This window comes from Gracilinanus agilis, chromosome 4 (genome assembly GCF_016433145.1).
Source record: "Gracilinanus agilis isolate LMUSP501 chromosome 4, AgileGrace, whole genome shotgun sequence".
In the NCBI taxonomy this organism is placed as follows: Eukaryota; Metazoa; Chordata; class Mammalia; order Didelphimorphia; family Didelphidae; genus Gracilinanus; species Gracilinanus agilis.
Window position 1 is genome coordinate 487,965,264 of NC_058133.1, and position 24,681 is coordinate 487,989,944.

The 24,681-nt window shown below is 40.3% G+C and overlaps 1 protein-coding gene across 1 annotated transcript in view; it reads left to right on the top strand.

The window, feature by feature from the left end:
- The window catches only part of EFCAB5 (EF-hand calcium binding domain 5), a 135,471-nt gene that overhangs the window by 98,071 nt on the left and 12,719 nt on the right, over nucleotides 1–24,681 (top strand). Inside the window, exons 11-15 of the mRNA XM_044675595.1 lie at nucleotides 3,823–3,979; nucleotides 10,657–10,946; nucleotides 12,448–12,620; nucleotides 13,791–14,019; nucleotides 19,187–19,339. Of these exons, the coding sequence (XP_044531530.1) occupies nucleotides 3,823–3,979; nucleotides 10,657–10,946; nucleotides 12,448–12,620; nucleotides 13,791–14,019; nucleotides 19,187–19,339 (1,002 nt within the window). The remainder of the gene's footprint in view (nucleotides 1–3,822; nucleotides 3,980–10,656; nucleotides 10,947–12,447; nucleotides 12,621–13,790; nucleotides 14,020–19,186; nucleotides 19,340–24,681) is intronic.

The window sequence follows — 24,681 nt, forward strand, 5'->3', positions numbered from 1 at the left end:
TAATTACCCAGGGTTACAAAGCTAGGAAAATCAACAAGCAGTTTCATTTGAGTCACCCTAATGTAGAAGGAAATGGCAAAACACTCCAGTATCTTTGCTAAGAAAACCCCAGATAGAGTCACGAAGAGTTGGAAAGGACCAAAATGACTGAACAACAACAAAAATCTGGATCATCCTGAGTAATAATAACATTAAAATACTATTATAGGTAGCATTTACAAAGTATTTTCAGATTTATAAAATGTTTTACAAATATTATCTCATTTTATTGTCACAATCACCCTGTCAGGTAGGTACTATTATTATTCCCATTTCGGAGATAAGGAAACTGAGACAGAGCATGATAAAGTGACTTGTCCAAGGTCATACAACTAATAAGAATCCAAGGGTAGATTTGAATTTAGGTCTTCTTGACCCTAGCACCAGAGCTCTATCCACTGTGCTACTAAATTTCATAACCTCCCTGGTCCTCAGCTAGCCTCTGAGGGTCTTTCTAGCTTTAAGTCTATCATCTAAAGTGGAAGTCAACATAAATAAATCTTTATATTCGATTAGAACAATGTGGGAAGAAGACCACATTCTTTATATAATAAAGTCTTCTGATGATACAGGTCACATAATGGATGTAATGGAATTGAACACAACTGAAAAACAGCATGTTATAGGCATTGTGCTAAGTGCGGAAGATACAACAAAAGGGGGAAAACAGTCCTTGGCTTCAAGGAGTTCATCATATAATGGGGAAACAACATATAAACAACTAGGTACACATGCAATCTTCAGATCAATGACTCCAAAACAAACTAATGTCATTTGGTCCCTTAAATCAATGCAAAATGTTGAAGTCTCATGTCAAATATTTGGGGAAAAAATTGTTATCATTGCCAGCTTAGGGTGTGCAAAAATACACTCAGTTCAGAGAAGGCACAGGACTGACCCTAAAGATTTATGGAATTCATGGGCTTCAAGCCATCTATCATCCTGGAACCTTTTGGTGGGTAGTGTTATAACTAAAAGAGTCCAAGGGAGATGTATAGATGTACAATGATGTTGATGTATCTATCCGTACTCTCCTCAGCTGCAGTTGATGGGGGATCACCTATCCTGATCACTCTTGATTGCTGCTGTAAGTTATCCCTTTTTCTCTAACAGCTGCCCAGTAAGGACCCTCGAGAGGTTAGACAGATGGGTAATTTTTCCAGGTCCAACCTGGGGTTGGATAGATTAGTATTGGGCTATTGATTTGACTTGGATAACATTTAGGATCTGACTGTGTTTGACTCCCTTGCCAAGGGCCGTGATAGATAGACCACTCAGGAAGGTACTTGTTGTTGAACACTCTTTATCTATACTCAGGGAAAGGATAACAAGGGCAAGGATTGGGGACTGGAAACCCTATTGATCTATTATCTATAAACTAGTTGACAATCAGGACTGGGGGCTATTAATCTGGTAGAAGCTGGAGATTTACTCACTCCCACTATCTTTGGCTGGACCTGGCCACAGCCAAACCAGAGAATAGGGAATGCCATTGATGCAGCTGTATTGATGATCTTATTCTCTCAGCTTTCTCACTACCAGTGTTGGTGATGCACTAGCACTCACAGTCTATCAGGAAATAGCTTCAGATTTATTACTACCCTCTTCTTCATAGACCTCCCTGCCACCCTTCAACCACCTACTCAGTCCAGAGACTTCCCATTCCAGAGACTCCTGTCTAGAGACTTCCAGAGAGAGATTTTCTCAAAGTGGCTGACAGGGGTCTTTATACTGTGGAGCCAACCGACGTTTGCCCCTGGCTCATGTCACCTGGGAACATTCCGAGTCTTCCAGCTGCCATCCCTGTCAGTCAAGGTGGCATCCATCACCTCCCAGATTATGAATATAACAGTAGAAATACTTCCATTTAGTGACTTGAATCATCAGATGTCTTTATTATATAAAGAATGTGATCCTCTTCCCACATTGTTCAAATCCAATATAAAGATTGATTTATATCAACTTCCTCTGTAAGTTCCTTAAAAACAGGGATTGTTTCTGCCTTTCTTTGTGTCTTAAAGCTATTAACACATGTTCAGCACATAATAAATGCTTGTTGTTGTTGGCTTGATTTTTATCTTATGGGTACAACAGTGACTTACATTCATTTTCCCATTCAGAGGTTTAAGGTCATTTTCTCTCTTTTTCCTTTTATAGGTCAATCAATAAGAATTTGATTCTCCTCCTATATAAGACCACTCCTCTGTCTTCTTTGTTGGTTCGTCATCCATGTCATACCCTCTAACTGTGTGTGTCCCCCAAGGTTCTGTCCTTTTTTCTCTAAATTTTCCCTTGGGAATCTCATCAACTCCCATGGGTTCCATGATCATTTCTATGCAGATGATTCTGAGATCTATGTATCCAGCCTTAATCACTCTGCTGAGCAACAGTTATGAATTTCCAACTGGACATCTGGTGCTGAATGTTCCACGGGCATCTCAAACTCAAACTCAATAAACTAAAATAGAACTCATCTTTCCTCCCCAAACACTTCCCTTGTCTGAATTTCCCTATTATTTCCAAAGGCACAACTATCCTTCCCATCATCCAGGCTCCGAATTTTAGGAGTCAAATCCTCATTCTCAACGCAAGAATCAAAACCATTGCCAAATCATTTCTACCTTCACAACATCTTTCATATACCTTCCTTTCTCTCCATTCAGATGACTACAGTTCAAGCCCTCATCTCCTCTTGCCTGGATAATTGCAATAACAATCTAACTGGTCTCCCAGCCAAAACTCATTCCCTACTCCAATCCATCTTCCTTGTAGTTCCAAGATGGTTTTAGCAAATTAGTCTAACCATGTCACTCCCCTGCCCTTAGCTTGGTGAGTGCCAGTAATTCCCTGTTATCTCAAGGATTTTTTTTGCTTTTAATACTTTTCATAAACTAATTTTATACTACTTTTCCAGTCTTCTCATACTTGACTTCCCTCCACACACTACAATTTAGCTCTACTGTCCTATTTGTTCTTCCTCAAATAGGACATTCCATCTCCTGTATCTTTGCCTTTGAATTGGCTGTCTCCCATGCCAAAGATAATCTAGCCCCTCACTCCTACATCTTGGTTTATCTGGCTGCCTTCAAGGATTAGTCTCCCATGTTACTATTTTCCCCTTTCTGATTACCTTTCATCTTCTCTATATAGATTGCATGTGTACCTAGTTATTTATATTGCATATTTACCTAGTTATTTATGTGTTGTTTCCACATTATTCAGTGAGCTCCTTGAAGTCAAGGATGTTTCTCCTCTTCATTGTACCCTCCACACTTAGCACAATGTCTGTAACATGTTGTTGTTCAGTTGTTAGGTTATGTCTGGCCCTTCATGACTCCATGGACCATACTGTCTATAAGTTTTCTTGGCAATGATACTGGAGTGCCTTGCCATTTCCTCTTCCAGTGGATTAAAACCAACAGAGATTGTGATTTGCCCAGGGTCACAGATCTAGGAAGCATCTGAGGTTAGTTTTGAACTCAGGTTTTCCTTGATTCCAGACTCAAGACTCTACCCACTGAGCTACCTAGTTGCTAGCTGTCTTTTCACTGACTGGCATTTATTACATGCTTGCTATGTGCAAGGAGCTTTTGTAGTCGCTGGGGACATAAAAAGAAAAATTAATCAGGTCCTTTTATATCTCTTGGCGTATATACAAAATAAATATAAAGCAATGTCCTTCAATGTCATACTGTACCACAAAGTGAAGTTATTTCTGTAAAGAACACATGATCTGCTAGGAGTCATGCCTTTCCATCCTTTGCAATCCATATTGCTTCCTAGATTTATAAAGAGACCATTGAGCAGCGAAGGAAGCTACTCCTGGATGCTCTCTTTCAGAAATGGGATAATGAAGGCTCTGGATTCTTGGAGCTACAGAAGATTGATAATCTTCTGTTTACCTACAAAGAAGGCATGGAGAGAGCATCTATGAATAAAGGTAAGGCCCAATCAAGGCTTTTCTTCCTGGGACTTCACACATTAGTGGGGCCAGTCTCTAGTCCTGGCTCTCAGCCACCTAGTCACACATGGTTTTCCTTTCTTTATTAAAAAACATCAGATTGATCATTTATTTGCTTTATTAGTGTATTCTTTAAAAAACAAACTCCTAGATTTTAAAGTTCATTTTTTTCCTTCCAATTTTATTATTCTCTTATTTAATTTTTTAAAAGGTCTTACTTTCCATCTTAGAATCAATACAAAGCATTAGTTCCAAGGCAGACGAGTGGTAAGGACTAGGCAACTGGAGTTGTGGCTTGCCTAGACATAGCCAGGAAGGATCTGAGGCCAGATTTGAACCCAGGATCTCCCATCTCTAGGCCTGGCTCTCGATCTCCTGAGCCACCTAGCTACCCCTGGGATTTTTCTTTTCAGTTTGGCAGGCTTCAGAGGAAGCTGCCCATGGCAACTGTATTCTGGGTACAGTAACTAGAAAGATGATGACAGCTTGCTTGGACAGCAGGGTGTTTCCTGGAGAGTAAAAGGATTCAATACCTGAAAGAAAAAACACACAGAGTTTGTGTTTCTTTCATGCTGGACCCTCTGGAGGGGGATAGAGACAAGGGACAGGTCTTAGTGTACAATTTCTATATCCTAGAAGGGCTGTCAATTATAGTCAAGGCAGTTGGTCTGATGTACACAATGAGCCAGAGTAAGGAAGACAGGCGTGATTACAATAGTAAATGCTGTATCAAGCTGAGATTCAACAGGGCTCTGGATAATTCCTTTGTGGTGTGTTCCCTCCCCAGATCCTTTGCTCCCAGCTTTATTTTATTGAAGACTTTTGGATGTCTGTGTGTGTGTGTGTTTAATCATCATACTTTCCTGATATATGTCATCCCATGTGTCCATCTCACCCCTTACATAATAGATCTAAAGATAGAAAGGACTTTAAAAGGCCATCTAGTTAATCTTTCTACAAATGTGGAAATTGATGCCCCAGGAATGATTAGCATCTTGGGCAGAAGCAGGGCATTATTTATGGCAGGAAGGTAGATGGTAGAAGCGGTTAGCCTCAGTTGCAGAGGAGCTCCAGAGTTAGAAGAGACCTCAAGAAGCCATGGAGTCTACCTCCCTTATCCTTATAGATGAGGAAACTGGGACCTCCACCTATTCCATGCTCCCTCTTTTTACAAATGAAGAAACTGAGGTCCAAGAGTAAGTAAGAGCAAGGGATCAAAATTCTAGACCTGGTGCAGACACAGGGTTCAACTCTCACATTTTAAAAATTAGGAAACTGAAGGGAAAAGATGGGAAGTGACTTGCCCAAGGTAGTGCAAATAAGAAGCAAAGTCAAGATTGGAACCCAGACCCTTTGACTACATATACAATTCACCTTTCTGTACTATACTTTGACAAAAAAATACAAATATGTATAACTGATCCAGAAAACCATCGGGTTTGACCCAATATGTTACATTCTGTGCCCTTAGTCGCCTTCTCTCCAATAAGAGAAGGAATGTTTTAGTAAATCCTGTTCTCCTGGACACCAACTGATGGGGAAGCATTTATTAAGGGCCTCATGTGCCAGGAACTGTTCTAAGTGCTAAGGATTCAAAGGCAGAAATTAAATAATGTCTGCCCTCAAGGAGATTGCATTCAGTTCATCTGAATTGGTAACCTTTTCATGATGCTTTTGTTTTCATTAATGTAATCACTGGGTCTTCTGTTATTTGGGTTCTTCTTTTTTTTTCTATATCACAGCAGATAAATCTCCTGAAAGGCAGCTCAGTAGAGGGAAGAGGGGGCTGACTCTGAGAACAGGGCCTGGCTTTGAATCCTGACCCTTTTACTTATCCCCTCTCTAGACCTCAAATGAAAAATCAGAGGTTTGGACTGGATGATTTCAGAGGTCCCCCTTCCATCCCTGGATCCCTGATCCTTTGTTTCTCTGAAATCTTCTGATTCATTATTTCTTGTGGTGCAGAAATACTCCACGATACTCCATTTGTTCAACTGTTCCTTAATCAGTCAGTCAATAAATATTTATTGGCTACAATGCATCAGTCTCTGTATTAACCACTGATGACACAAAAAGAGGTAAAAGGATAGTCCCTGCCCTCAAGGAGCTCACAGTCTAACAACAGAGACAACAAGCAAATAAATACTTACAAATAAGCTACATATATATATGTATATGTATGTATGAAAATAGGAAATAATTAATAGAGGAAAAGCACTGGAGTTGAGAGAGGTTGGGAAGGGCTTCCTGTAGAAGGTAGGATTTTAGCCTGAACTTGAAGGAAGTTAATCAATGGATGCCCAATTAGTGTCTAGTTTCCTCATATGGAAAATGGGGGTTGTGGTGAGGAACAAAGGAGATAACATGTAAAAAGCTTTGCAAACCATTAGGGGCTTTCTCTGTCTCCCTCCCTTCTCTCTCTCTCTCTCTCTCTCTCTCTCTCTCTCTCTCTCATAAGAGACAGCTCTCTCTCTCTCTCTCTGTCTTTCTCTCTCTTTTCTTCCTTTCTCTCTTCCTTTTCCTCCCTCTGTCTCCCTTTCTTCTCTCTCTCCTTCTCTCTTTCTCTAACTCTCTCTCCCTCCCTCTTCCCTCTTCTTTCTTTTCTTCTCTCTCAGTCTCTTTCCCTTTTTCCTTTCCCTCTCCTTCCCCCTCTTCTCTCTCTTTTTCTCCTTTTCTCTCTTTCTCTCCATATATGTGGACATATCTATCTAGATACCACACACATCCACACAGACACACACCTATGTAACAGCTGGGATTATGTAGAACCTTCCTTTCTGTCATTGGTCCTCACTGGGATCCAAACCCAAAACGAGGATCTCTGGATCTGCTTCTCCAAGGGCCTGTCTCTCAGGAGAGCGGGCTAACAGCCAGTTGATAGTGTGTGCTATCGCCTTGCCTGCAGGCTAAGATTACTGTACAACTGAGCTACTTGAGAGGAAGCATAAGCCTGGGACTCACACAGCAAAGGGGAGCATGGACATACAGTTTGGGTAAGAGGCAAATTTAAATTTAAATTCTTTTGTGATCTCAAGTTAGGAGGCAAATTTAAAGCTGGAAAGGACTTCTGGCCATTTTAGTTCAGGAGAGGCAGTATAGCCTAAGGATAGAGAGAGAAATGGCCTGGAAGAGGATCTAGGCTAAGTCCTTGTCTCTGACATTCTGGCTGTGTCTCTGGGCAGATTGCTTACCCTCTCATGAGTCTAGGCAACTGTCTTAGACTGAGAGTTTCAGAGAAGGTGCCAACCTTCCCTGGGAGAGGAAGCCTCCTCACCTGGAAGTTCCCTTTAATCAATGAAATCCCAGGTTCAGTCCCTATTCCTATTTCTAAAGAAAAACTTAGAGATGATCAATAGGGTGGCACTGGGGATAAAGAGTTAGGCTTGAAGACAAGAAGCACTGAGTTCTAAACCTGTCTCAATCACTTGCAAAGCAAGCCATTTAATCTCTGTCAGTCTCAGTTTCCTCATTTGTAAAACAGGGATCTTAAGAGCAGATCCTAATAACCTCTTCTTTTTTTTAAATCTATTTTAAAATATTTTTCCACGGCTACATGATTCATGTTGTCTCCTTCCCTTCTTCCTTCCCTCATCCCAGAGCTGACAAGCAATTCTACTGGGTTAAACGTATTATCACTTGATACCTATTTCCGTATTATTCATTTTTGTAATAATCTTTAAAAAACCAAACCTCCACATCATATCCCCATACAAACAAGTGATCGATCATATGTTTTTCTTCTGCCTTTCTACTCCCACAGTTCTTTCTCTTGATGTGGACAGCATTCTTCCTCCTAAGTTCCTCAGAATTGTCCTGGGTAGGGGGCAGCTGGGTAGCTCAGTGGATTGAGAGCCAGGCCTAGAGACGGGAGGTCCTAGGTTCAAACCCGGCCTCAGACACTTCCCAGCTGTGTGACCCTGGGCAAGTCACTTGACCCCCATTGCCTACCCTTACCACTCTTCCACCTATAAGTCAATACACAGAACTTAAGGGTTTAAAATAAAAAAAAAATTGTCCTGGGTCATTGTATTGCTGTTGGTAGCAAAGTCTAATTCATTTGATCGTCCCACAATGCACCAGTCTTTGGGTACAATGTTCTCCTGGCTCTGCTCATTTCCCTCCGCATCTGTTTGTGGAGATCTTTCCAGTTCGTATAGAAATCAAGCAGTTCACCATTCCTTATAGCATAATAGTATTCCATCACCATCATATACCACAGTTTGTTCAGCCATTCTCCAGTCGAGAGATATCCCCTCATTTTTCTGATATTTTGCCACCACAAAGAGTGCCACTATGAATATTTTTGTACAGACATTTTTATCATCTCTTTGGGGTACGAACCTAGTAGTGGTATTACTGGATCAAAGGGCATGCATTCTTTTAAAGCCCTTTGGGCATAATTCCAAATTGTAATGGCCCCTTCTTCACAGTGTTGTGAGGATCAACTGAGACAACACAGATGGTCACAATCTGCAAACCTTAAAGAGCTATATGAATGATAGTTCACTTTTTCTTGCCTCAGTTTCCAAATCTGGAAGTGTGTGTGTGTGTGTGTGTGTGTGTGTGTGTGTGTGTGTGTGCGCACAGAGGGAAGGAACAAAAGAGAGAGGGAAGTATAACGTAGCAAAAGACACACAGACTCTAAAGTCAGATAACCCAGGTTCAAATATCGGCTCTAATATATAACCAGGGAAAGGGGAGGGACCTCTTAGAAGTTTCATTTCCTGTATCTGTAAAGGAGAGGGAGGTAAAGAACTTGATGGACCAACAGAGCACAGATTTGGAGCCAGAAGAGCCCTTTGAGATCACTGAATCCAACTCTTCCACCCCATTTTACAGAGGAGAAAACTGAGGCTGAGAAGTTAAGGGACTTCCCCAGGGTCACTGAGGTTCCTTCTAGGAACTCTAGGAGCTCTAGATCTAGGTTCCTCTAAGTTGCTTCCCATCTCCTTGTCTCCGTGTTCTCTATAAAATCAGGGATTTGGGTTACAAAATCTATTTGAACCTCTAAATGCTATGGCAGCAGGGCAAAATGGACCAATTAACTTGTACAACAGCGCCCTCTTGTGGCCATGTGATGATAGCCACTCAGGGTGGGAAATAGATGGTGATAATGGCTCAGCATCAGTAAGAGAGAAGTTTGGGGATAAGAAGGTTAAAGGGAAACATTTAAAAAGAATGACTGATCCCTAAAGTCTCATTTGACCAACAAATGCCGGCATCTCCCAATTTATTTTGTTTTGTTTTGTTTTGTTTTTTTAACTTTTAAAATCCTTCCCTTCTATCTTAGAATAAATACTATGTATTGGATCCAAGGCAGAAGAGCAATAAGGACTAAGGCAGTGATGGGCAAACTTTTTAAAGAGGGGGCCAAAGGAAAGGAAATGCTCATCTGTCAGTCTGTTTCTAAGGCAACTCCTTCGAAGTTTTATCGTATTGTATCCTACTCCTTGTATTTGTCAGATTAGGAATAATGTCACATGGCCAGATAGAGCATTTCAGAGGGCTACCTCTGGCCGTGGGCCATAGTTTGCCCATCACTGGACTAAGGCAATGAGAATTAATGACTTTCCCAGGGTCATGCATATGTATGTGTCTGAGGCAAGATCTGAACCCAGGACTTCCTGTCTCTAGACCTGTTTCTCAATCCACTGAGCCACCTAGCTACCCACCTCCTCTCAATTTAAATAAAAAACCTTCCTCCATGCTCTAGAGAAATGAGAACTGAAACTTGATTAACATTGATAAGGAAACCTTGAGAAAATCACTTAGCCTGTGTGAGCCTCAATTTTCCTATCTGAAAAATAAGGGGCTTGGACGAGATAACCTCCAAAGTCCTTTCCAGCTTTATATCTATCATCCTATGACACTGCAATGGGATTAGTTCCTCATCTATAATAAGGGGATAATAATAACACCTACCAGGAGGGTTGTCATGAGGATCAAAATGAGCTACTATTTGTAAAGCGCTTAGCACAGCACCTGGCACAAAGTAGGTGCTATCTAAGTGCTTCTTCTCTTCCTTCTCTTCCTCCTCCTCCTCATTATTATAAAATTGCCTCCATGTCCCTACACAAATCACTTAAGCCCTTAGTGCCCCAGATCACTCTCTAAGACTGTAAGGTGTGGCACAGGGATCAATCTACATAGGTAGATGTTCCCTCACCAGTGGAATCACAGGTCCCAACCAAGTGATGGAGAAAGTCAGGAGAGGGAAACTTTAACTAGTTATTGAAGTCAGATAATAGTCCCTGAAATGACCAAATTGTGCTCTAATGCCTGTTTGATTAATCTGAATTTTGGGATGAGACAAAAATAAGTGTCTCAAGATAATAAGCTCCTAAACCTGGGAGAGACAATGAGGTATTTGGAATCAGAGGACTTGAGTTCAAATCTTCTCTCTGCTATTTACCACTTTTGTGCCCTCAAGTCCCTTTATTTCTCTGCCTGACCCCCCTTAGTTCCCTCTTCTATAACGTGAGACCATTGGCCTCAGAAGGTCCCTCCTAGCTCCCAACTTCTCATCCTATGATTTCTTCCTACAAATATTTTACTCTGTACAATCGCGCAGAAAGGCCGATGGTGGGAAGGGGAAATAGATCACGTGGGTGAACGAACCTTTGTTTAGTTCTTGGTTTTCCTTCCTTATCCTTTAGCAAAACTGCATATTATATTGCCAAAGCCCCATCCTGGCAAAGAAGTGAGGTTAACTATAGATCACTTTAGAAACTACATTGAGCTGGTGGTGGCAGAACTGACTGGAAATGAAGATGAAGTCTTTGACAACGTGGTGGAGTTTCTGATGATGAGCTTGAAACCGACCCACTTGGAGCAGCTCCGGAACACAGCCCGGCACAAATGGCTGTACCAGATCCAGCGAGCAGCGGAAACCAGTAGAGTGTGCCTCGAGCCCGTTTACACTGAGGTCTTTAAGGCTCTAACAGAGGTACGTGTTCCAAAGGGATCAGTATTGGAAAGAAGATCCTCATCGTAGGTGGGGACTAAACTCCACTGTGTAAGCAGCAGCCACGGGGATGCCGGAGAATAACCCTCAGCAACTGCTGTAGCTATGGAATGTCCATTGATGTCCTTGGTGACCTGTGGGATGGGGGAGCCACAGCCAGAATGGTTGTCAGGTAGGAGCTTGGGGGGACGTAGAAGGCAGGAGAGGAATAACTCTGACAGAGCGTGGTAGAACCCCGGATTTCTAGCTCTGTGTGATCTCGGGTAACTCAGAACCTCCTGAGGCCTCCGTTTCCTTATCTATAAAATGAAGGATTAGATGACCCCTAGAGCTTCTCAGTCAAGCTCTGGGATCCTTTGATCATCCTTGTGTGTCCCAGAAATACCAGGGGAAGAATAAGAACGTCTTTCTATACTGACCTCCTCCAAAGTAAGACTTTACACAGGACCTCCTTTGAAGAAGACCTCGATCCAGGAACAATGAGGTCCGTGGCCAACCAGGAGTCCTATTTTAAACCTCTTATCTCGAGTGGGCTTAAAAAATATTTTTCAAGGTTTGAGTCTTTTGTCACTTAGCAAAATTACATATTCAGTTGACAAAACTGCAACTTGACCAAAAAGGCAGCAGGGAGGGAAGAGAGAAAACATTTATTAAGTACCTACTTTATGCCAGGCACTATGCTATGCATTTTATAACTATTATCTCATTCAGTCCTCACAATAATCCTGGGAGGCAGATGCTCTTATTATTCCCATTTTACAGTTGAAGAAACTGAGGTAAATGGAAAAGAAATAATTTGCCCAGGGTCACATAGCTAGTTATGGGCTGAAGTCAGATTTGAACTCAGGTCTTCCTGACTCCAGTCCCAGCATTTTGTCCACTGCACCTTCTAGCTGCCCTTTGATTATACAAATGTTGCTACCAGTTAGGAGGCAGCGGGCCATCACTGGAGAGATGGCCATCCTCGGAGTCAGGAAGACTTGGGTTTTAGTCTTGCTTTTGGTACACACTAAGTTGTATGGCAAAGGGACAAATCCCTGAACATCTCAGACGCTTTAGGTAAGGACACTCAAGGACACTGGCTATAGGGCTAGAGGATCTTGGTTCAAATCCTGAATCTTGTACTTAACAAAGTGTATGATCTTGGGGGGGGGGAATCATCTAACATGTCTGGGCCACAGTTCTAACATCCATAAAGTGAAGGGTTTGGACTAGATAGCCCTGGAAGTCCCTTCTGGCTCTAAATCTATGATGCCTAAAGATAGGTTGCTCTCCACCTGCCACTTGGAAAGTTTCAGCAACAACGCTTTGAAGTCTAGTCTTCCACTGGTCCATAATGGCACCATGTTTATTATTCATCCTCTGATTTCAGGAAAACAGTTAGTAGAGCTAACTCAGTGACCAAAAAAGGAGGAGAGCCATCATGGCATGGTGTAGGGCAGAAGTTAGTATGGGGACATGGCAGGTATCCCTCTTCCTCTAGGATGCCGAAGCCCACGGCTACAGCAAGAGGATCAGTGCCCACATTTCCCTCTTGGAAGAGAACGAAAAAATGCCAGAAAGAGGAAGCACCATCCTGAGGATTGTGGCCTGTACTGCAGCTGATGTGCCATTTGTCTTGAACCAAGTGCTTTACCGAGATATGAAAGGAATCAGGTAAGGACACCCCTGGGAGGTTCATTTCCTTTCCCTTTGGGCATTCATAATTCTCATTCCTAAGTGAGGTAGCTTTGAAGCTCTAGGAGAGAATAGCGGTATAGATCTCCTCCAAATCATTCCTCTACTCCAAGGACAATCTTACAGCAGGGTTGCTCCTATACCACCGTTAAATGGCTCATCTTGTTTGAGAAGGGTCTGATTCTTTAGGAGATGCTTTCCTAGATTTCTAGCTTCCTCCTTTGAAGAGTGTCCTTCGAAAGATGGACTCTGCAGCGAAACTATCCTGTAAGGGATTGATTTTGTGCTTCTTATCCTCCATTGAGGAGATCTGGCCTTGAAACCAAGAGAATCTGGGTTCAAGTTAGGGATCTTATAATAAATGTTTTAACAACAGGCTCTTCCAGGAGACACACATTTAGTTTAATCTGCATCATCAACATTTTCTCCATCACTTTCTTACACTTAATCAGCAAAACAAGAAATCAAGCCCTCATCTATAACATTTGCAAATTACTGAGGTGTAAATATTCACACTGTAAATTTAACAATTGGTTCTCAGAATCCCCTACACCAGTGATGGGCAAACTATGGCCTGCAGGCCAGATTGGAGTGGGGAGGGGGGAGGCCTGAAATGTTCTATCTGACGTTATTCCTAATCTGACAAATACAACGATTAGGATACAATACAATGAAACTTTGAAAGAGTTGCCTTAGAGACAGACTGACAGATGAGCATTTCCTTTCCTTTGGCCCCCTCTTTAAAAAGTTTGCCCATCACTGCCCTACACTTATAAAATTATGGGTTGATATTTAAAAAAAAATCTTGCCTTCTGACTTAGAATCAATGCTAGGTATTATGATTCTAAGGCAGAAGAGTAGTAAGGGCTAGGCAGCTGGGGTTAAGTGACTTGCCCAGGCTCACAAAGTTAGTAAGTATCTGAGGTCATATTTGAACCCAGGACCTCCCATCTCCAGGCCTGATTCTCTATTCACTGAGCCACCTAGCTGCCTGCCTTTCTATTTTTTTAAAGTTAGGATCTGTAGGCTATTGTTTTCTTCTCTAATATCAGATATATATTTATATATTAGAAATAGAAATTGATTTCTCTTTTGCCTCCTCTAAAAACCTTCCTTTCCTTGGCAATATTTATCTTTTCTGGCCTTAAGTTTTACAGTGGTGGATCAGGGAGAGCCCATCCATGTCCCAGAAGTTGACAAGCATGGAAATATTCACTTCTGGAACACTTCCTGTGAACCAACAAAACAGAAAGGGTCATTCCTGGCTCTCCCTCTTGAGGATGCTTATAAGAGAACTTTTGGGGTCCTGGGAATAGACACCCTCCGAAATTTCCCCAGAAGAACCATCTTTTCAGCTCATGAGATCAGTTTCTATCAGGTAGGTGAGAGAGAGAGAGAGAGAGAGAGAGAGAGAGAGAACGAACAATCTCTGCCCTCAGCAAGCAGTTTGTTTTCTATTGGAGGGAGCAATATGTACATGTATGAGAAGTTGCCGAATATATCTGAATTCAATGCAAGACCATTTTTTTGTGTGGCAGAGGAGGCAAGAGCCTCTGGGAGGATCAGAGAATATCTCAAGCAGGCAGCAATACATGAATGAAACTTTGCAGGATGCTAAGCATTCTGAGGCAGAAGTCAGGAGAATGTGCATCCCCAGGAATGGGTGACAGCTGATGCAAAAGCACAAAAGTTGGGAAGCAATGTTGTGTGCAAGAGAGAGAACAGCAAGTAAGGCAGTTTGGCTGGACCATAGTGTACATCAAGAAGTATATGGGGAGGCGGGGTGCAGCTGGGTAGCTCAGTGGATTGAGAGTCAGGCCTAGAGATGGAAGGTCCTGGTTTCAAATATGGCCTTAGACACTTCCTAGCTGTGTGATCCTGAGTAAATTATTTAACCCCCAGGCCTTGCCCTTACCACCCTTCTGCCTTAGAACTAAAACATAGACAGGAGGTAAGGAAGAAGGAGGAGGAGGAGGAGAAAGAGGAGGAGGAAGGAGAGGAGGAAGGAGAGGAGGAAGGGGAGGAGGAGGAGATGATGAGGATGATGGTGATGATGGAATAAATCTAGAAAAGTAAGCTGTATCCAGAGAGGGGGAGTCAGGAACCAAAGTCATATTTATTTAATCCTAGAGGCAATAAGGAGTCAAACAAGCTTCTTGAGCAGAGGAATGACATGGTCAGACATGAGCTTTAGAAATATCACTTTGGTATCTGAAGGAGCATGGACTATTGAGAGGAACGACCTGACTGGGGAGAATAGTTAGGAAGCTATTGCAGTAGTTCCAAGGAAGGGAGAGATAATGAAGGCCTGGATTAGGGAGGAAACCCTATGAGTGGGAGGAAAGAATCAGGTGCAAGAGGTCTTGTGGGAATAGGATCAAGACCTGACTATACATATGGGGAGAGTGAAGAGTCAAGGATGACTCCAAGGTGGTGAACCTGGATGACTGGCATGGTGAGCTTATATACACTGTGAGCCAAGTATGCCCAAGTATTCTGCCAACACACCCCAGGGTGAGCATTACCATTGACCTTCCATTTTCCTAAAGGACTAGGACCATTTTCCTCGTGACTAGGACCATCATGGCACTTGCAAGAGCAATAAGAACACTAGGAAGAGAAATGGTTCTAGGAGGAAATGTATTGAGTTCTGTTTTGAACATGCATGTGAGACATCTCCAGGACATCCAACTGGAAATGTCCAACTTACCCTCCAACCCAAATTTCCCAAGAATTTGGATTTTCAAATCAGGCTGTTAAAAGAGGAGATAACATAGTGTCTTTCTCAGTCAAGATGGCAGAGTGAGAAAACCAAAGGGAGCTGGGCTCCCCATATGCTTTTCAAAAAACAACAAATAGAAACACTTAAAAGAAGAGCTCCATAGCACTAATGATTTTGGACGAAGTTCAGGTCAAACAAGAAAACAGAGATAAACAAGAGGGCTAGGCTATACGCAAAGGATTCTTTATAAAGTGAGAAAATATGAATCTAAAATGTATTTAAACAAATAATCCTGTAATAAAACTCATAAAGAAAAACTTCTTAGTCTTGCTAGATGAAATCTTAAAGGGCCAATAGCAATGGATAATTTCAATATTATCAGAACGCATTAAATATAACAAGAATTAGATAAAGTATTAGACAAGCACATAATGAGGAACGCTAATACATTGTTGGTAGGACTATGGATTCATGCACACTTTTTGAAGAGTGATATAGCAGTGTTCAATGATTCACAAATCAAGTCATACCTTTTGAGCCAGTGACTGCACCGTAAGATGAGATGGAGGACCACGAGCCCTTCCATCCATCTCTCTCTCTTGGGGTCAGGGTTACAGTAAGTCTGGAGTTAGATGGAGGTCCCTGTGAGGCATAGCCTCATCTGCTTCACCAGAAAGGGAAAAGGAATTGGCCTGATAGATGAAATCAAGTATGTGCCCATAGCACGAATTTTAGTTGGATTGAGTCTAATCCTCTCCTCTATTTGACACTTTGCTAGTCTGAGTATTTACATTAGAGGCGAAGGTTCTCTTTTTTATTTTTGTAGAGAATCAGGCACAAACCAAATCCCAACGTTCCCAGGTGAACTCCGGTGGGGAGCATAAGCCAAGGGAGAGAGAACTGTTGAGAAGTCCCCACCATTGAACCTGATGCATATAAACACCAGAGAGGTTTTGTTCTTCCAGGAAATGTGAGGAGACAGAGAAGAGTAGAACCTTAATGTCTGTAGGCCAACCGTAACTCTGCCTAAACAAAAAATGAAAAACAAACAAACAAACAAAAAACCCAACAGAAGACACAAAGTCAAAGGAAGTTTGGCACTGCAGACAGACTTGGAAAAGAAAACAAACAAAAAAAGAGCAATTCCAAGAAATGACCAGCAGAGGGCGCAGCAAGCTAGCAGTTGCCATTCTTTTTTTTTCAAAGTTTAATTGATTATTGCAAAGATGTACCCAGCATTGGTGAATGAATTGAAATCATTAGGATAACTTCTTGTTTTGTTATTTTTAAGTTTAAAAAAAATCATTCTGTATTTTGTGCAAAACCCAACATGAAAATATATTCAAAGCTATTTATAATAAATGACACATTAATATAATCCCACATCACAACATATAGGGCTGGACAGAAGTTATCTTATTTGATCCATATAACAACTCTATGAAGAAAACCTCCTGGTACCTCAAATAACTATAAGTTCCAGAAAAGTTGTCAGTTTTAATTGATGGTTTAGGAATACTTTAAGGCATTTTTACAATGGGAGTTCCTGGCCCTGATGAAATCACAGGTCCAGACAAAAATTGTTCGCACACTAATAACAAACACAGAGTATTAAGTCCCCATTTTGATCATTTGTCCATTTACATTTGTATATATTATATTGTATATAGTATGTGTATATACTTTTTATATGGTCATACTCACTGCCAAAATTCTAGTCATAGTCATAGTCTAAATTTGAATTCTGCTTTTGTGCCCTTCATTTTTGTGTAGATCTTTAAATTTTTATTTGTATTCCCCACAGTCATGGTCTTAATGAGTTTATTGTATTTAATTATATTAAATACCTCCATCACAAAGCCATTGGAATTTTAGGTAATTTCCATTTTAAAATTTGTAATTAACACAATTATAAATATTTTTGTAGAGATAGTTTTTTTCCCATTTAAAATATACCCTTCAGATATGTTACCAGTAATAGGAATACTGGGTAGAAACATATAATCAGTTTTGCAGCTGATTATATAGTACCAAAATACTCTCCCAAAAGATCACAACAATTTATAGTTCTATGAGCATTATATATTCATTCTCCTGAAGCATTGGCAATATTGGCTAGATTTTTCACAATTTTTTCCAGTTTTATGGTTATGACATGAATAAAATTTGCTTTTATTGTTCCTTTTTTAGTTCTTAGTAAAATTAAACTTTTTTCAAGGGATTATATACAATTTGATAGGTGATATAATGTAGTAGAGGCAGCTAGGTGGTCCAGTGGATAGAGCCCTAGGCCTAGAGTTCAAATCTGACCTCAGACATTTCCTTGCTGTGTGATCCAGGACAAGTCACTTAACCCAGTTTGCTTCAATTTCTTCATCTATCATATGAGCTGAAGAAGGGGAAAAGGCAAACCACTTCACTTTCTCTGCCAAGAAAACCCTAAATGGGTCATGAAGAGTTGGATAGAATTGAAAAATGTTTAAACAACAAACAAAATAATGTAGGACTTGGTTTCAGAGATCTGGTTTCAAAGATCTGGTTTCAAATCCCAGTTCTGATACTTAGTATATGATATTGTATGTCATTTACTTCTTTTCACAGTTTTCCTACCTGTTAAATGAGGATAATAATACTACCACCTAAGAAAGTACTTTGAAAATCCTAAAGCACCAAATAAATGAGTTGTCTTTATCAGTTATACCTTTATTAGGTTTTACTATTTTTATTGCTGAGCCACTGTCAGTTACCCTCAATGATCAGAAGGAAGAGGAGAGTTAGTGCAATATTAGAGAAAAGCAAATGTTCCATTGAAAATTTTTTAAATCAACAGCATGGAATCAGCAAACTATAGGTCTGTGAATTTGACTTTGACTTCTGGCAAAATTCTTGAATGAAATTTGTAAAAGGAAGAGTTGGAAAACATCTACAAAGGAAGTCACTATCAAAAAGAACCAGCAATGACTTCATCATCAACAAGTTGTGCCACACTAACCTCATTTCCATTTTGGACAGGGTTATAAGACTGGTAGGTCAGAGGACTTTAACAGGTCTAGTTTTCCTAGATTTTACTATGGTATTTGATAATTTTTCTTATTTTCCTCTTGTGTAAGAATGGGAGAGATGTGTCTATCTAGACCAGTGAAGGGCAAACTATGGCCTGCAGGCCAGATGCCGTACCCTAAAATGTTCTATCCAGCTACAACGTTATTCCTAATCTGATGAATACAATGAGTAGGATACAATACAATGAAGCTTCGAAAGAGTTGCCTTAGAAACAGACTGACAGATGAGCATTGCCTTTCCTTTGGCCCCTCTTTAAAAAGTTTGCCCATCACTGGTCTAGACCATAGAATAGATCAATTTGGGTAGGGATCAAGGACTAGATGAATGGCTGAGGGAAAAAAATAGCCATTATTCGTTTGAGGTGAACTTTGGAGAAGGTCGTTAGTGAAGGTTCCCAAGAATCCTTGGCTGGTGTTATTTAAAATTTTCATCCACAACTTGAATAATGGTAGCTAGATAGCACAATGTGAGAGCATTGAACTTGGAGTCAGGACGTCCTGTGTTCAAATCCTGCCTCACATTTACTAGCTATGTGACTCTGGGCAAGAAACTTAATCTCCCTTAGCCTTGGTTTCCTTGTCTGCAAAATGAGGAGAATTATAGCCCCCCAGGGTTATTGTGGGTATCGAATGAAATTCTGCATATGTATATGATTTTTTTGTTCAGTCCCATGACTTTTAGAAGGCATTGTTCTAATCAGTACATGCCTAATTATTTTTCTGCTCCTAAAAATAAGCCAATTTTGTTTCTGTTCCTTCAGGGTGTAGCCAATGCATTCAGTATTGCCTACCACTATATCCATAGCCAGGAACACATCTTGCATGTGATAGCAACTGCTGCTAACTGGCTCCGCATTGTAACACCTAGTATCAAGAACATCACCACCTTCCTGGTGGAACCTGGACCAGACTATGTAAGTAATGCTAGACAGAATCAAACTTCTAGGATATGATGGAATCTGTAACTATTATTGACTTTTTGTTATATGTAAATGAGGACACTTTTTGATTTAGCTAGTGTTCACTGAATTCATCTTCATACCTGGTTTTCTTGTTTAAGCCCCCCAAAAGTCCTGGATCTGTGATCTAATATGATATTCCTGGATTATATTTGAGAGGCAAATGTTTTCTAATAGAAATAACCTTAGACTAGGCTCAGGACACTTGGGTTGTTACCTTGGTTCTACTATGTATGGGATCAAGAGGTTCTTCAACCTTTCTAAGCCTTAGTGAAGAATGAAATGTGTCTACATGAAGTTCAGTCAACAAGCACTCATTTTTAAAAAAAATCCTTATCTCCTATCCAAGTATCAATTCTAAGATATAAGTGTGGCAAGGGCTAAGCAGATCAGTGTTAAGAATCTGAGGCCAGATTTGATCCTAGGTCCTCTCAACTTCAGGCCTGATACTTTATCCACTGTACTACATATTTGCTTTTTAAACCATTGTTTTACATCCCACTTCCATGAGACATTTGTTATGTAGAGCTAAAAAATAAATCAGCTCAAGATATAGTTTGGATTTTGTTTTAGCATTCTATAGCTAGAAGGGAACTTTGGGGTTAGTTAGACCAACCCCCTCATTTTATAGATGTAAAAACCAAGATCTTGAGAGGTAAAGGGAATTGTGAGATTGAATTTAAACCCAAGTAGTAAGTATGAGATTGAATTGGAACCCAAGTCCCCTGATACCAATTCCAGGACTCTTTCTATTAATTGCAAGCTCTCAGTTATAGGTCTGTGCTCATTGCCAAAGGAGATGGTTGGAGTTGTTGGCTCATTCATCCATCCCTTCACCAAATGTTTGTTGGTTCTAATATGAACATCTTGCTATGTTGGAGGATCCAACGAAGTTGAATATGACTCTGTCCATGCAGTAAAAGAGTTTATGATTATAGGTGGGTATGGGAAGAGGGCTCAGGATAAGGTCAACACATACACTTAAAGTTAAATCCAATGTGACAGGCTATGATAGTACGAATCCCCAATGAGCCTAGAGGGAGAGAGAGAGATCCAGGAGTACTGAAACCAGCTAATGACACCTTCTTGAGAGCCAATGATTAAATTTTCAGGGTGAGCATCTATGCTTTAGAAATTGTCAAATGCTACAAACCATTTTGTTAATTATCTAGACCAGTGATGGGCAAAGAGGGGGCCAAAGGAAAGGAAATGCTCATCTGTCCGACTGTTTCCAAGGCAGCTCTTTTGAAGTTTCATTGTATTGTATCCTACTCATTGTATTTGTCAGATTAGGAATAATGTCGTGCAGCTGGACAGAACATTTCAGGGGACTGCATATGGCCTGCGGGCCGTAGTTTGCCCATCACTGGTCTAGACTTCAGAAAGTGATAGAGAAAATGTCGATTGCACACATTAAGCTTAAGTTGTAACTTTTCATTAAGTTAAATTTCAATAAATTTCATTAAATTAATAAAATAAGTCAGAAATTTTCAAACAGTCTGTTGAAGATTTGATAGTACATCCCCAGAGAGATCGCTATGGTTGTCAATAAGACTGGAATAAGTATCAAAACAGTTAGAAGTTGTGCCTTAACCATACTATGATAACACCTCACTTATTTAGTGTGGGACAGTGGAGACAATGCTGGCCCTGGAGTCTGAGACCCTGTGTTGGTCTCTGGTCTTTGAGACTTACTATTTGTGTGACCTTGGGCAAATCACCCATCTCCATCTTCGGTACTCTTATCTGAAAAATGAGGGACTTACACTGAATTTCTCAAATGTCCCTTCCAACTCTAAAATCCGATTGTATTTGGAACATAGCCAAGATCATTGAGAATATAACCAAGAAACAGGAAGTAACTAAAGGTTTATGTAGTTTATATGCAGGAGTAAACCCATGAGCCCTAGCTATGAAACTATCCTTGGGCTAGATATCTTTCTAATAAACTTGATGATCACGGTTTTTCAACCCACAGCAGTTCTGGAGCAACAAATTAGGGAGCTGGGGAAGATCTAGAATTGCTATCAGCACCTAAGTGCTGTCCAAGGTCTAGTTTAGTCAAGAACTGAGGAGTAGCTGTCCAGTGCTGGAATCTACAATACCTTCAAATAGAGGCCACACACTTCTCTTGGTAGCTGCAGGTCATTGGTCTTGTCCTTCTAGTAGGCTTGCAGAGCTGCTACCAGTGACCACTGAGGAAATCAAGGCTTAAACTGGTTACAATTGAACTAACCAATTCCTAAGCTTTCCGGGAAAGATTTCTTTCTTTTTAGATTTTTCATTTTTTGTTTATATCTTTCATTGTTTTCCCTTTGTAGAATATAAGCCCTTTGAGGGCAGGGACTAGACAGCTCACCTTTGTTTGTATATCATCAGCACTGAGTTTACATTCCACAAGGAGGTAACAACATATTCAAAAATAAATGATATAGTATATGTACAAAGTATGCAATGATTTTGGGGAAGACACTAATAACTGAGAGAATCAGGAAATATATATATATATTTTTATATGTGTATATAATCAGGCATATATATTTATATTGATGTGTGTTTGTACATGTGTATGTATACATATATACTTACATATAATCAGACATATATTGATGTTTGTGTTTGTACATAAAGGATAAAGAGAGCACAGTATATCTATCTCTCATGGGAGGCAGGGGGCCCCTCCATTAGTATGTGAACTCTTGAGAGCAGGAACTGTCTTGATTGTCCATATCCAGCAGTTAAATGTTTTAAACTTACATACATAAATACATATATATAGGATTACAGAATCATAGATTTAGAACTAGAACAGACCTTACGAGTCATCTTATATGATCTCCTAGTGTTATAGAGCAGGAAACTGAGGCTTAGGGAAAGCTTGATGAGCATAGATTTAGAACTGCAAGGGAACTTAAGAGGACAACTTGTCCTGTATTTTACAGAGAAGGAAACTGATCCAGAGAGGTTTAGCAACTTGTCTTGTGCCCAGGGTCACACAAACAAGTGTCACAGTTGGTGTTTGGGCCCGGGTCCTTCTCAATCCCATGGATAATATATTTTCTGTTGCTTTCTAGGGACATCACTGGTAATATGCTATAGTCTCTTATTTCCTACCATGTATTTTTATTTTGCCTTTTGGGTCACCCGCAAGTTGGTTTTATTTGGAGATGAAAATGTTTCATGAGGAGCTATTTAGCATCACTGAGAGGATGTAACTTTAAAAAGAAAAGCTTTGGGGAAAGGAAGGATCATTGAAAAAACTATGTAGTCCCTACTTTTTTTTTGCAGGAGAGGGAACTATGGGTATGGAACACTAAATATACTTTTGGACTTGTTGATGCATTTTTTAGTTTTGCTTAAACTGCTCCCCTCATTTCTCCTTTTTTAATACCTTATTACAAGGAATGAACCTCTGTGGAATAGATGGAAGGGAATTATATTTGGAAATAAAGCTTAGATTAAAAGATATCAATAATTTTAAAAAGGATAAAGCCAAAAAGGAAGGTGCTCTTCAACTCCTCAAGTCCATTCCCTTCCTCCTCTTCAATTCTGGGCCCAGAATTGTAACACAATTCTGTATCACCACATTTTTCAATAATTGAGCCTCATGAGGTCAGCCCTATACCATCAATACAAGGTTATATTATACATAGTGTGCTTTATTTAATAAGACAGTGGAGTATGGAATGTTTTGGAAAGAAATCCATCAAAAATTGTTTAGATAAAGTTTGGGTGCTTAAAAGGATAAGCTTTGAATTCCTAAGACACCTTATTCTTCTATATCCCTGGATCAACAAAATATTATATCATGTAAGTCATACTTTTGTACATTAAACATCCATTGTATCTAGTTTCTTTCCTTTCTCACTAGTTAAAAGTGTTTTGGGATCAATTATTATATATTTTTTGGATTGCTTCTCTTTTTCTTTTGGGCCATACCTGTGATTTCAACAGTATAGGGAACTCTCAGTGGGAAATTTCCTTTACTAATGCAAATTGAACAGTGTGGTATAATGGAAAGAGGGCTTTAGGTTCAAATTCTGGCTCTGTCACATCCTTCATGGGATCTTAGGCAAGAGAGATAACCTTTATGGATCTCAAGTTACTCATCTGCAAAATAAGGGAATTGGACTAAATCACTGGTATCAAACTCAGATAGAAACAGAAACCACAAACCATACATAAGGATTCCTGTAGGTGCATATTGACTTAGAAAATCACATATTAACATTCTCTATATTTTATAGTAATTTTCCCCATAAAATTTCCAATAACGGGAGTTGTCATCTAGCAAGGTGTCATTCCCAGGTGGTCAGGGAGCAGAGCGAAGCAGTGTTCAATCCTTGGATTCTGCACAAGGCGCAGCTCTGCATAAGAGGCCAAGTAGCCCTGTTCCCCCTTTCCCTTGATTAAAGAGTGGTTTTATGACTATTTAATAGTTCTGTGTTTTTTATAAGTTAACACTACCAATAACCTTTTTTACCACACCAATGCAACTACCAACAATTTGGAAATAGGTCTTGATCAAGGACACATGACAAAACTAGTGGAAATGTGCATCGGCCATGGGTGGGGGGAGTGCGGGGGGTGAAGGGGAAAGTAGGAGCATGAATCATGTAACCATGTTAAAAATGAATATTAATAGGGGCAGCTGGGTAGCTCAGTGGAGTGAGAGTCAGGCCTAGAGACAGGAGGTCCTAGGTTCAAACCCGGCCTCAGCCACTTCCCAGCTGTGTGACCTTGGGCAAGTCACTTGACCCCCATTGCCCACCCTTACCACTCTTCCACCTATGAGACAATACACTGAAGTTAAGGGTTTAAAAAAATTAATATTAATAAATGTTTAAAAAAATTTCCAATAACGTTTTTTAAAAAAATCATTACCTTCTGTCTCAGAATTGATACCAAATATGGGTTCCAAGGTAGAACAGTGAGGACAGGCAATAGGGGTTAAGTGTCTCATCTAGGGTCACATAGCTAGGAAATGTCTGAGACTAGATTTGAACCCAGGTCCTTCCACCTCCAGGCCTTGTGCTCTTCCATCATACTACCCACCTGCTCCCCCGTTAACATTTTAATTTATTTCAGACCACTCTGGAAAGGGTTGTAGACTACATGTGATCCTTTGTGTTTGCTCTCTCTGGACTGCGTGATTTCTAAGCTCCCTTACATTTATGGTTCTATGAATTTATAGTCTTAGAGAGCTGCCTGGGATTCTTATGAGGAAGATTATGAGAGTTACCCACTGTCACACACACACACACACACACACACACACACACACACACACACACACA